Source organism: Hyperolius riggenbachi, chromosome 7 (assembly GCF_040937935.1).
Source record: "Hyperolius riggenbachi isolate aHypRig1 chromosome 7, aHypRig1.pri, whole genome shotgun sequence".
NCBI classification, from domain to species: Eukaryota; Metazoa; Chordata; class Amphibia; order Anura; family Hyperoliidae; genus Hyperolius; species Hyperolius riggenbachi.
The window spans coordinates 93,722,670-93,737,273 of NC_090652.1; the positions used below are offsets into that span (position 1 = coordinate 93,722,670).

Here is a 14,604-nt window from a genome sequence, read left to right on the forward strand (position 1 = left end):
ACTGCCTGAGCCAGACAAAGCCGTCAGGCCACAGTAAGATTACACCTCAGCTACAGTGCAGGACATGGCCAGTGATGGCAACTAACCAGACCAATTAAAAGTGATTTAGTTGACATTTCTTTCACAAATGAAAACAAGCTCTGCCACTGAGTGCCTGAAGAGGAGTTGGCCATTTTCCAGATGATTTTCCGCTGAATCGAGTAGTCCATTTAATAGAATAGACTATAAATAGAATCTAAATTCTTAAATACTTACTGAAAAGCGATTTAACATAAAGTGATTAACTGAGAACCTCACTTGGTCAGTCCTAAAACTATGTCGATTACACAACTCTATAAAGCCCCATCTACACGATACGATTCTTTGTACGATTCGATTACGATTCTATTTACCATCCGATTAAATCCGGCATGTCCGATTTGGGATTCGATTTAATTCGATTTGCCATTGTTTTGCAATTGCTAATCGAATCGAATCAGGATCGGACATGTTGGATTTAATTGAATCGTAAATAGAATCGTAAACGAATCGTACAAAGAATCGTATCGTGTAGATGGGGCTTAACAGACGGAGACTTCGCAATCAATTTCCAGGTCAGTCATGTCTGGAAGTATGTGCAAATATTTGTGTTAACAGCACTGACTACTGCTCGTAATTAGTTCATTTTTTTTTTTTTTTATTAAAGTCAGTTTGAGTTTCAGTTTGATTGATTTGTGTATGGCTAAGACATAATTTGGGATTAGAGTGGACCTTTTAAAGTCTTAGTGTTCTTTATACTTTAGGGTGCTTCAGGGACCTTGCACAATTACTGCATTGTGGTGCTCTCCGCTGCCGCAGCTTTTTGCATGGGCCATTGATCTCAGTGAGACAGGCTACAGAACTCGAGATGTGACGGAAGTGATTCGGGCAAAGCGGAGGCTGCAGTGCATTTCCATGTTGTACCACTCTGCACACAATTGCTTGGCAGTCAATGGCAACAATCTTTTTAGATTGCGACAGCAAAGACATGTTTAACGTACCTCCTCTTTTGCAAGTGCATACGTGACTGAGGAGATCGACATGTGACACTTGTCCTACAGTGCAATCTGCATGCAATGGTGCATTGCGCTGCAGTGGACTATGTGTGCAACCAGCCTTGATGTTTTAAAATGGGGACTTTGTCAGTAGTGCATAATGCCTGCATTATTTATTTTACTTTATTAATTTTTTTTTTCCTTTTTATATAGAATTCCTCCAGTATATACAAAGCTGTTATGCTGGGAATAGACGAGACGGGTCGATCCGGTGGCCAATTAGCCGCCGGATCGAACCCAGCCGCGTCTGCGTGGATCGATCCCCGCTCGTCCCCGCCGGCGCTTCCTTATCATCGCTCGATTCCCTGCAATTGTCCGCCGGTGGGGGACGAGTGGGCGGGGGTCGAGCGGCTTGATCGGGCCAGCTGAATATTATCAGCTGGCCGGATCAGCTGGTCGATGCACGGTACAGAAACGTACAGTGTATCCCCAGCATTACTCTGTCCTTATCCTGACAGAAATCTTTTTTTTTTTTTATCTTGCATCAGCTATATTTAACTTCTTCTGGACCTTCTTAATTGAAATCTTCATTGTTTACTGCTTCTTATATCTGCCAAGTTGTACATATCAATTACCGTATATACTCGCAAGCAAGCCGACCCGCATATAAGCCCACCCCCCCCCCCAACTTTTTCCTGATAAACCAGGAAAAAATGATTGACCCCTATATAAGCCGGGGGTAGGAAATGCTGGCCGTGTGATTTCCCCCCCCCCCCCCCCAGTGTGTCCCAGTATAGTTAGTATAGTGCCCAGTATGGGTAGGTAGTGCCCAGTATAGCTAATATAGTGCCCAGTATAGCTAATATAGTGCTCAGTATAGCTAATATAGTGCTCAGTATAGCTAGTATAGTGTCCCAGTATAGCTAGTATAGTGCTCCAGTATAGCTAGTATAGTGCTCCAGTATAGCTAGTATAGTGCTCCAGTATAGCTAGTATAGTGCTCCAGTATAGCTAGTATAGTGCTCCAGTATAGCTAGTATAGTGCTCAGTATAGCTAGTATAGTGCCCCAGTATAGCTAGTATATTGCCCGGTATAGCTAGTATAGTGCCCTGTATAGCTATTATAGTGCTCCAGTATAGCTAGTATATTGCCCAGTATAGCTAGTATAGTGCTCAGTATAGCTAGTATAGTGCCCCAGTATAGTTAGTATATTGCCCATTATAGCTAGTATAGTGCCCCCCATAGCTAGTATAGTGCCCCCCATAGCTAGTATAGTGCCCCATTATAGCTAGTTTAGTGCCCCCCATAGCTAGTATAGTGCCCAGTATAGCTAGTATAGTGCCCCCCATAGCTAGTATAGTGCCCCCCGCATCAAGCAACCCCCGTCCCCCGGCGGCCGCCGCTGCTATTAGCTTACCCTGCGGCTGCCGGCTTCCAATAGTCCCCTCTCCGTCTCCCGGGCATGTATATAGATCACAGCAGCTCGCTCCACGGCGGCTGCTGTGTGATTACAGGAAGCTGTAGGGAGAGCGGCTTCCTGTAACGGCGATGTGCATCGCCGTTACTATGAAAACCGCTCTGCCTACAGCTTCCAATCCTGTCATCACACAGCAGCCGCCGTGGAGCGAGCTGCTGTGATCTATTTACATGCCGGGAGACGGAAAGGGGACTATTGGAAGCCGGCAGCCGCAGGGTAAGCTAATAGCAGCGGCGGCCGCGGGGGGGGGGGGGGTGTTGGGGCGCACTACGACCACCGGCCAACGTGACTCGCAAGCAAGCCGCCCCCCCAACTTTTGGCCCACTTTTGGGGGGGGGGTCAAAAATTCGGCTTGCTTGCGAGTATATACGGTACTGCCGATTGGTTCTGTCGCTCCAGTGCTGCTACAGTCGGCTCACTCATCTGAGCAGAGCTCCATACGCCAATCAGGGTCCAATTTCATTGGCTCCTGACCCTGTGATCATTGTGAGCCAATTGCAGTGTTTACAGCTCGAAATTTAGAAAAATAATGTCCCTCTGGTTTTTAATGGGCCAGAGATGTCTGGTATTGGAAGAGTTCATGTCTACATTATTTAGCATGAGTACTTCAAATTCATCTTCTTCTGCTGTGTGTGTATGCGGCGATTCTGATGTAACCCTTACATTTTGTAATTGCAAGGCCCTGGTGATTCTGGGAGAATGTCGGGAACACCAAGTCCAGTATTGCGTGAGGAAGATTTCCCTGCTATTGGCTCAGCTGTGACTGCTCCTCTCATGAGGTAAGAAAGTCCATTGTCATTCGCTGATGTATATCAAAATGCAATCATTTGTAATTAGCCATAACTATGTGGTATTGGCTTCACACCTTCTTTGTAAGCTGTGTTTTTGTCTTAGAGCTACGCAAAATCTAAACGCCATGTGCTCCACAAACACATATTGAACTGACATCTGACTTTTTGGGGAGGCCTTTCAGTTGCCTTCTATTGAACACACAAAGAAGAAGATCGTTACTCCACGTGTCACGGGAAACATTTGATTTTGCAGATGTATGGTGCACATTTAGGCCAGCAGATTAATTCAAGGCCTTATACTCCGTGTTCACCATGGAAATTTTCCCAGCTGGGTGGCGTGAAAAGTAGCAGAGTGGGGGTCGCCGGAGGAATGAAGAATCGGCACAATTCCGCTTACAGCGTGGGAGGAGGATGAGGAGACGAGCCGATGACAGCCGGGTGCTAACCAAAATTAGCCTGGTGGGGCACCTGGCTAAAAGAGCCTGGGGAGAACACTAGACTCGTGTATATATCTGTGTATCCTATTTCTGTGGCTGCTAATGTAATATGTAATACACGCACTTTTGTTAGTGGTGTCACGCTGAATGGTTGACATCCCTGCTGGTTAGGGCTTCTATTTGGGCGTACCTCCAAACATACATTTAAGAGTCTGCTCCGTTTCATGGCAGAGCAGGGTGGGTCAGAAAATATAATTGTTACAATCCTTTTAAAAAAAAATTTTATTTTATTTTTTTACATTGTTCCGGTGGGTTTACGGTTTTAGTTTTTGATAGGTTTATTGATGATTTTATTTATTAATATGCCGTCTGCATTTGTGTGATACTGAGTTGCAGAGTGGTGTATAGAGATCAGAGCCGGCCTTTGGGGGGGGGGGGGGGGGAGGGGGGCAAGTGGGGCAGTCGCCCCAGGCCCCGCGCTTGAAGGGGCCCCCGCACCGTCCGCCACTCAGAGCCGGCCTAATTTAATATTCAATGTCTGCTGGGTGCTGGCTGCGCTGCGGGCGGCCACCACCGCCGATCGCTCACTGACCTGATGCCGTGTGTGCGCTTCCTGTACACGTGGAGCACATCGGCATCCTTTCCCTCCTCTGCCCGGCTGCTGGGTGCGCTCTGCGAGTGACTTCACGATTGACGTCACATGCATGCGCAGAGAGCGCTCCCAGCGGCAGCCCGACCTGAAGAGCCGACCACACCAGCAAAGACTGAGCGAGTCGCCGGACCCGGACGTATAGCCTATAGGCTAGGGCACTGAGGGCAGGCGGAGCGGGAGCGCAGATACCGGTCTGGGAGGTAGGAGGATTATTTGTGGGGCCGCCGCTAATAAGTAAATTTGGGCTGGGTACTGGAGGAGCATATTTATTTTATACTAGTCACTGTCTGGACACTATGCTGCTAGCTATATACTGGGCACTAGCTATAAACTGGGCAATATACTTGCTATATACTGGGTACTAGCTATGTACTGGGCAGTAGGCGCTATACTAGCTATATACGGGGCACTATGCTAGCGATATACTGGGCACTAGCTATATACTGGGCACTGGGCACCATGCTAGCTATATACTGGGCACTATGCTAGCTATATACTGCCGGGCACTAGCTATATACTGGGCAGTGGGCACTATACTAGCTATATACTGGGCACTATGCTAGCTATATACTGCCGGGCACTAGCTATATACTGGGCAGTGGGCACTATGCTAGCTATATACTGGGCACTATGCTAGCTATATACTGGGCACTATGCTAGCTATATACTGGGCACTAGCTATAAACTGGGCACTATACTAGCTATATACTGGGCACTAGCTATATACTGGGCAGTGGGCACTATACTAGCTATATACTGGGCACTATGCTAGCTATATACTGGGCACTAGCTATATACTGGGCACTATGCTAGCTATATACTGGGCACTATGCTAGCTATATACTGGGCACTAGCTATAAACTGGGCACTATACTAGCTATATACTGGGCACTAGCTATATACTGGGCAGTGGGCACTATACTAGCTATATACTGGGCACTATGCTAGCTATATACTGGGCACTAGCTATATACTGGGCAGTGGGCACTATACTAGCTATATACTGGGCACTATGCTAGCTATATACTGCCGGGCACTAGCTATATACTGGGCAGTGGGCACTATACTAGCTATATACTGGGCACTATGCTAGCTATATACTGGGAACTAGCTATATACTGGGCAGTGGGCACTATACTAGCTATATACTGGGCACTATGCTAGCTATATACTGCCGGGCACTAGCTATATACTGGGCAGTGGGCACTATACTAGCTATATACTGGGCACTATGCTAGCTATATACTGCCGGGCACTAGCTATATACTGGGCAGTGGGCACTATGCTAGTTATATACTGGGCACTATGCTAGCTATATACTGCCCGGCACTAGCTATATACTGGGCAGTGGGCACTATACTAGCTATATACTGGGCACTATGCTAGCTATATACTGGGCACTAGCTATATACTGGGCAGTGGGCACTATACTAGCTATATACTGGGCACTATGCTAGCTATATACTGGGGCACTATACTAGCTATATACTGGGCACTATGCTAGCTATATACTGGGGCACTATGCTAGCTATATACTGGGCACTAGCTATAAACTGGGCACTATACTAGCTATATACTGGTCACTAGCTATATACTGGGCAGTAGGCACTATACTAGCTATATACTGGGCATTATGCTAGCTATATACTGGGCACTAGCTATATACTTGGCAGTGGGCACTATGCTAGCTATATACTGCCGGGCACTAGCTATATACTGGGCAGTGGGCACTATGCTAGCTATATACTGGGCACTAGCTATATACTTGGCAGTGGGCACTATGCTAGCTATATACTGCCGGGCACTAGCTATATACTGGGCAGTGGGCACTATGCTAGCTATATACTGGGCACTATGCTAGCTATATACTGGGCACTATGCTAGCTATATACTGGGCAGTGGGCCTATGCTAGCTATATACTGGGCACTAGCTATATACTTGGCAGTGGGCACTATGCTAGCTATATACTGCCGGGCACTAGCTATATACTGGGCAGTGGGCACTATGCTAGCTATATACTGGGCACTATGCTAGCTATTACTGGGCAGTGGCACTATTGCTAGCTATATACTGGGCACTATGCTTGCTATATACTGGGCACTATGCTAGCTATATACTGGGCACTATACTAGCTATATACTGGGCACTATACTAGCTATATATATTTTAATTGTTTTTATATTGGTTGGCTTAGTGGTCTTTACCGAACGTAATTGCTTTCAAACAATTATAAGGAATACTGCATTAAAGGCGGACAAGCCCATGAACGTGGCGATACGGTATATGGCCTACCCTTATGGCTCTAGGCCCCGCATGTGACACTCGCCCCAGGCCCCGCATACTCTAAGGCCGCCTCTGATAGAGATATACTTGTTGTTGTTGTTTTTTTCATCTTTCTTCTTCTTCTTTTTTTTTTTATTTTTTTTTTTTTTTTTTTTTATCTAAATGTTTCTGAGAACGCAAAGTGGTAGGAAATCTGACATTCCAGCGAGTGACTTGATGGACTCCGAGGCCTAAATGATCCTATGAACTATTATTATTTAGTATTTATATAGCGCTGACCTCTTCCGCAGTGCTGTACAGAGTATATTGTATTTTCTAATTCCTACCATAGTCCTATGTCTATGTATATATCGTGCATTGTATGTATCGTAATCTAGGTCCAATTTGGGGGGAAGCCAATTAACTTATCTGTATGGTTTTTTTTGGGGGGGATGTGGGAGGAAACCAGAGTGTCTAGAGGAAACCCATGCAGAGACGGGGAGAAAATACAGAAAATAGTACCCTGGCTGGGATTCAAATCAGGGACCCATCGCCGCAAGGCAAGAGTGCTAACCACTACTCCACCATCCTGCCTGCCGTAAAGAAGATATAGTGGCACTGGGAACTTACACAATCCAGAAGCACTAGGATATTATATAGACCCACTAAAAGAAAATATACGGTACCTATGATGTGCCTCCATATTACTGATCAAAGGCTCCCGAACACTCTCCTAACACAGGCCTTGCTGGTTTCAAAAATGTGTAAAATTAACAGGGTTTTGTTTTTCTCACTCCCCTATGGATTAACCCTTCTCTCCCCGAGTTAAAGAGACTCTGAAGTCTCCTAAAAATGAGGTTTTTACTTTAACCACTTCCCGACCGCCTAACGCACAGAGGCGGCCGGAAGTGGACCCCGCAAGGACCGCCGTATAGACAAATGGCGGCGGTCCTTGTAGGGGCATGGGCGGAGCGATCGCGTCATCCGTGACGCGATCCTCCGCATGACATCGCTCACCCGCCGCTACATCCCGTCGGCCATACGGAAGCGTCGGCGGGAGGTAAAACCGACGATCGCCGCATACAAAGTGTATAATGTTTACAAAGTGTATTATACAGGCTGCCTCCTGCCCCGAGGGACCACCAGGGCAGGCTGCAGCCACCCTAGTCTGCACCAAGCACACTGATTTTACCCCCCCCCTTCCCCCTGATCGCCCACAGCACCCCTCAGGACCCCCCCTGCCCACCCCCCAGACCCCTGTTTGCACCCAATCACCCCCCTAATCACCCATCAATCACTCCCTGTCACTATCTGTCAATGCTATTTTTTTTTTATCCCCCCCCCTGCCCCCTCCTGATCACCCCCCCACCCCTCAGATTCTCCCCAGACCCCCCCCCCCCCCCCCCCCCCTGTGTACTGTATGCATCTATCCCCCTGATCACCCATCAATCACCCCCTGTCACTGCCACCCATCAATCAGCCCCTAACCTGCCCCTTGCGGGCAATCTGATCACCCACCCACACCAATAGATCGCCCACAGATCCGACATCAGATCACCACCCAAGCGCAGTGTTTACATCTATTCTCTCCTCTAAACACCCACTAATTACCCATCAATCACCCCCTGTCACTGTTACCCATCAGATCAGACCCTAATCTGCCCCTTGCGGGCACCCAATCACCCGCCTACACGCTCAGATTGCCCTCAGACCCCCCCTTATCAATTCGCCAGTGCAATATTTACATCTCTTCTTCCCTGTAATAACCCACTGATTACCTGTCAATCACCTGTCAATCACCCATCAATCACCCCCTGTCACTGCCACCCATCAATCAGCCCCTAACCTGCCCCTAGCGGGCAATCTGATCACCCACCCACACCAATAGATCGCCCGCAGATCCGACGTCCGATCACCTCCCAAGTGCAGTGTTTACATCTGTTCTCTACCCTAAACACCCACTAATTACCCATCAATCACCCCCTGTCACTGCTACCTATCAGATTAGACCCCTATCTGCCCCTAGGGCACTCAATCACCCGCCCACACCCTTAGAACGCCCACAGACCCCAGCCCTGATCACCTCGCCAGTGCATTGCTTGCATCTATTCCCCCCTCTAATCACACCTTGAGACACCCATCAATCACCTCCTGTCACCCCCTAGCACACCTACCCATCAGATCAGGCCCTAATTTGCCCCGTGTGGGCTCCTGATCACTCGGCCAAACCCTCAGACCCCCTTCCGATCACCTCCCCAGTGCATTGATTGCATCTATTTTCCCCTCTAACCACCCCCTGAGACACCCATCAATCACCTCCTGTCACCCCCCTAGCACTCCTATCCATCAGATCAGGCCCAATACAACCTGTCATCTAAAAGGCCACCCTGCTTATGACCGGTTCCACAAAATTCGCCCCCTCATAGACCACCTGTCATCAAAATTTGCAGATGCTTATACCCCTGAACAGTCATTTTGAGACATTTGGTTTCCAGACTACTCACGGTTTTGGGCCCGTAAAATGCCAGGGCGGTATAGGAACCCCACAAGTGACCCCATTTTAGAAAAAAAGACACCCCAAGGTATTCTGTTAGGTGTATGACGAGTTCATAGAAGATTTTATTTTTTGTCAAAAGTTAGCGGAAATTGATTTTTATTGTTTTTTTTCACAAAGTGTCATTTTTCACTAACTTGTGACAAAAATAAAATCTTCTATGAACTCACCATACTCCTAACGGAATACCTTGGGGTGTCTTCTTTCTAAAATGGGGTCACTTGTGGGGTTCCTATACTGCCCTGGCATTTTAGGGGCCCTAAACCGTGAGGAGTAGTCTTGAAACAAAAATAACCTGTGAAATCCTAAAGGTACTCATTGGACTTTGGGCCCCTTAGCGCAGTTAGGGTGCAAAAAAGTGCCACACATGTGGTATTACCGTACTCGGGAGAAGTAGTACAATGTGTTTTGGGGTGTATTTTTACACATACCCATGCTGGGTGGGAGAAATACCTCTGTAAATGACAATCTTTGGATTTTTTTTTTACACACAACTGTCCTTTTACAGAGATATTTCTCCCACCTAGCATGGGTATGTGTAAAAATACACCCCAAAACACATTATACTACTTCTCCTGAGTACGGCGATACCACATGTGACACTTTTTTGCACCCTAACTGCGCTAAGGGCCCAAAGTCCAATGAGTACCTTTAGGATTTCACAGGTCATTTTGAGACATTTCGTTTCAAGACTACTCCTCATGGTTTAGGGCCCCTAAAATGCCAGGGCAGTATAGGAACCCCACAAATGACCCCATTTTAGAAAGAAGACACCCTAAGGTATTCCGTTAGTAGTACGGTGAGTTCATAGAAGATTTTATTCTTTGTCACAAGTTAGCGGAAATTGATTTTTATAGGTTTTTTTCACAAAGTGTCATTTTCGCTAACTTGTGACAAAAAATAAAATCTTCTATGAACTCACCGTACTTCTAACGGAATACCTTGGGGTGTCTTCTTTCTAAAATGGGGTCATTTGTGGGGTTCCTATACTGTCCTTGCATTTTAGGGGCCCTAAACCGTGAGGAGTAGTCTTGAAACGAAATTTCTCAAAATTACCTGTGAAATCCTAAAGGTACTCATTGGACTTTGGGCCCCTTAGCGCAGTTAGGGTGCAAAAAAGTGCCACACATGTGGTATCGCCGTACTCAGGAGAAGTAGTATAATGTGTTTTGGGGTGTATTTTTACACATACTCATGCTGGGTGGGAGAAATCTCTCTGTAAATGGACAATTGTGTGTAAAAAAAATCAAACAATTGTCATTTACAGAGATATTTCTCCCACCCAGCATGGGTATGTGTAAAAATACACCCCAAAACACATTATACTACTTCTCCTGAGTACGGCAATACCATGTGTGGCACTTTTTTGCAGCCTAACTGCGCTAAGGGGCCCAAAGTCCAATGAGCACCTTTAGGCTTTACAGGGGTGCTTACAATTTAGCACCCCCCAAGATGTCAAGACAGTAAACACACCCCACAAATGACCCCATTTTCGAAAGTAGACACTTTAAGGTATTCAGAGAGGAGCATAGTGAGTCCGTGGCAGGTTTCATTTTTTTTTTTGTCGCAAGTTAGAAGAAATGGAAACTTTTTTTTTTGGTCACAAAGTGTCATTTTCCGCTTACTTGTGACAAAAAATAATATCTTCTATGAACTCACTATGCCTCTCAGTGAATACTTTAGGATGTCTTCTTCCAAAATGGGGTCATTTGGGGGGTATTTATACTATCCTGAAATTCTAGCCCCTCATGAAACATGACAGGTGGTCAGAAAAGGCAGAGATGCTGGAAAATGGGAAAATTCACTTTTTGCACCATAGTTTGTAAACGCTATAACTTTTACCCAAACCAATAAATATAGGCTGAATGGGTTTTTTTTTATCAAAAACATGTTTGTCCACATTTTTCGCGCTGCATGTATACAGAAATTTTACTTTATTTGAAAAATGTCAGCACAGAAAGTTAAAAAAATCATTTTTTTGCCAAAATTCCTGTCTTTTTTGATGAATATAATAAAAAGTAAAAATCGCATCAGCCATCAAATAGCACCAAAAGAAAGCTTTATTAGTGACAAGAAAAGGAGCCAAAATTCATTTAGGTGGTAGGTTGTATGAGCGAGCAATAAACCGTGAAAGCTGCAGTGGTCTGAATGGAAAAAAAAGTGGCCGGTCCTTAAGGGGTAGAAAGCCCTAGGTCCTCAAGTGGTTAAAAACCTCTAACATATTTGCCCCTCCTAAAACGCTGCATCACTGCGGCTGAAAACTCCATAAAGCGCCCCTAATTCCCTGGGCAAAATCCACAACTTTCTTGGTAGTGGATTTTGCTGCCCTAAGGAGGAAGAACTTTGGGCTATAGTTCTGCCTCCATGCGCGTCAATCAGCGCTGATCGCCGCCTCTCCCCGCCCCTCTCAGTGAAGGAAGACTGAGAGGGGCGGGGAGAGGCGGCGATCCGCCCTGATGGACGCGTGTAGAGTAGATTTGGGGCGAACAGTTCGGCTGTGTTAGCCGAACTGCAGCCGAACTGTTCGGCTGCCCAATCTGTCATGTCCCCGTGGCTCTTACTACTTCCGGGTCGCAATGACCCGGAGTAGTACGTCTGCGCTGGCCCGGCGGAGCGCGTCCTAGATGCGCAGAGAGTGCCCGGCAACGGGAGCGCGATCTAGGACGCGCTCCGCCGGGCCAGCGCAGACGTACTACTCCGGGTCATTGCGACCCGGAAGTAGTAAGAGCCACGGGGACATGACAGATTGGGCAGCCGAACAGTTCGGCTGCAGTTCGGCTAACACAGCCGAACTGTTCGCCCAACTCTAGTGTAGAGGCAGAGCTGAAGCCAAAAGCTCTGCCTCTATGCGGAAGGAGCCCTGCTATGGCTCCCAGGTAATTTGGGGTGATTTATGGAGTTTTCAGCAGGGGATGCAGCGTTTTAGGAGGGGCAATTATGTTAACCACTTGCCGACCGCGCACTCATAACGCGCGTCGGCAAAGTGGTAGCTGCAGGACCAGCGACGCAGATCTGCGTCGCCGGCTGCAGGCTAATTAATCAGGAAACAGCCACTCGCGCGAGCGGCTGTTTCCTGTCATTTCACGGCGGGGGGCTCCGTGAATAGCCTGCGGGCTGCCGTTCGCAGCTCGCAGGCTAAATGTAAACACAAGCGGAAATAATCCGCTTTGTTTACATTTTTACAACGCTGATACAGTAGCAGCGTTGTAGTAGATCAGCAATCAGCGGCCGGGGATCGCTGTCACATGACAGCGGGGAGCCTGTTAGAGGCTGCACAGGACAGATCCGTTCCTGTGCAGCCTCCGATCTCTCGAACAGAGAGGGAGAAGAGGGAGAGGGGGAATCTTGCGGGGGAGGGGGCTTTGAGGTGCCCCCCGCCACCCACAGCATGCAGGAGCGATCAGACCCCCCCCCAGCACATCATCCCCCTAGTGGGGAAAAAAGGGGGGGCGATCTGGTCGCTCTGCCTGTTATTTGATCTGTGCTGGGGGCTGTAGAGCCCACCCAGCACAGATCTGAAAAAACAGCGCTGGTCCTTAAGGGGGGGTAAAGGCTAGGTCCTCAAGTGGTTAAAGAGGTTTTTAAAGTTAAAAATCTCATTTTTAGGAGACTTCTAAACATTTTACTGGGAACCTATATAAGTCACTGATAGAATTTGGGGCTGTAGAATGTTCAGCAAATGGACCGTGGCTGGCATACAGTTAGACCATGAGGAGTGGGGAGACTTCTGGGCAGCAGCTAAAAATCTGCCCCCGGGCATACGTGACCGCGCCACGCAATTATTTATTTTACATCAAACGTGTCTCACTCCCTCTCACATTACATATCCTAGTGCAAAAGCTGACTTCTCCAAGTGTCTTCTGCATAAGCCCTCCTTCATCCACTAGCTTTGGGACTACCCTATGTTGGAAAGATTTTGGGAAGAAAAGTAATCAATTTCTTTCATGATAAAACTGGGTACTCCACAACCTTATGCCCTGTAATGTGCCTGTTAGGTGTAAGTTCCATTGATTGTTGGCACTCCAGTACTAAAGCTTTTATGATGGACACTATTTGCTGCAAGATAGGAAGTAGCATTATATAAATAAGGTGGCTTTGTGCATATGTTAAACATTCCATGAACCTTTTTCTTTATATTAAAAAAAAAACTTTTACTGCTGTACTTTTTCATTTTAATTTTCAGCATGCCTAAACCTGCACGGGATCTAAACCAGGAAGATTTCCCTAGTCTGACAACAGTGGTCTCTTCAGCTTCAGTCTCCTCCTCCGGTCCACCATTTACAGCTGGAATTTCCTACACTGCATCCGCAAAGTCTTCAAAGCGTTTCCAAGAAGACGACTTCCCAGCATTGGTTTCCAATGCAAAGCCTTGGAAATGCACATCTGCTGTCAGTTCTGCTTGGGCATCCGCCACTCCCAAAGGCTCAGCAAAATCTTCTGCTCCTCCTGTAGCTGCTGCTAGCAAGTTCTCAAAGAAATCGAATCCATCCGTTAACAAAAGAGGGGCCAATGCTAAAGCCCAGAAAGCTCAATCCCTCTCTGAAGATGAGGACGATAGTACTGGAATCACCGCGCTAGAGTTCCGTAATGCTCCAACCATGATAGACATCTCTAAACTGCTGACTACATCCAGCTCCCAAACCAGTGGGAAGATCAGCAAGATAAAGCGGGTGGGAGCAGAGAAACCACGTCCTCCCACTATTCAACCTTTCGAAGAATGGTCCATAGATAGCTTTCTCAAAGAAAATTCTCCAACTCCACCCATGACCTCTATGTCCAATGACAAGTCAAGCATAGGTATAAATGGACTTGGTGAGAGGAAACCGCCGGAGAAAGGGGGCGGGGATAAGGAACCACCTGGTTTAAAGAAAACATCAAATTCTCTATCCAAACTATCTTTAAAGGATGAAGACTTCCCTGTATTGATTAATAAAAATGCCCGGGCAAATCCACCATCAGGTAAGATTGTGCAGACTATGATAGGCATCATACAGGGAATAGAGAGCTAAATGTTCTTTACTAACAGCATCTACCGGTAGTCAAATACTTTTTCATCTTAAAAGCAATCCCGAGCTGAAGCTCTGGTTCAAAGTAAAATAGTAACCTGAGGTGAGGAAGCCTCAGGATCTTATTGAGGCTTCTCTGTGGTCACCTGTCACTGAGTGCAGCCCCTCTCCTTCTCTATTACAAGAACGGCCATGCAGTAGTCACGTGGGCACGGCCGTGCATGCGCATTAGCATGGGTCCTGCGACTCCTGCTTACTGCACATGCGGGCTTGCGTGGCTACTGCGCCACAACACTGCAGAAAGAGGAGCTGCATGGCCCCAATGTGATTCGCAACAGTGTCTTGAAGCTAATCTTCCAGGGGGCCGCGCTCAGCGTCGGGTGACATAAGAATACTAAGGGAAGCCTCAA

At 47.1% G+C, this 14,604-nt stretch overlaps 1 protein-coding gene across 1 annotated transcript in view; it reads left to right on the forward strand.

The window, feature by feature from the left end:
• Positions 1-14,604, forward strand: part of ZNF598 (zinc finger protein 598, E3 ubiquitin ligase) — a 54,189-nt gene that overhangs the window by 22,786 nt on the left and 16,799 nt on the right. Inside the window, exons 10-11 of the mRNA XM_068244342.1 lie at positions 3,171-3,270; positions 13,372-14,147. Of these exons, the coding sequence (XP_068100443.1) occupies positions 3,171-3,270; positions 13,372-14,147 (876 nt within the window). The remainder of the gene's footprint in view (positions 1-3,170; positions 3,271-13,371; positions 14,148-14,604) is intronic.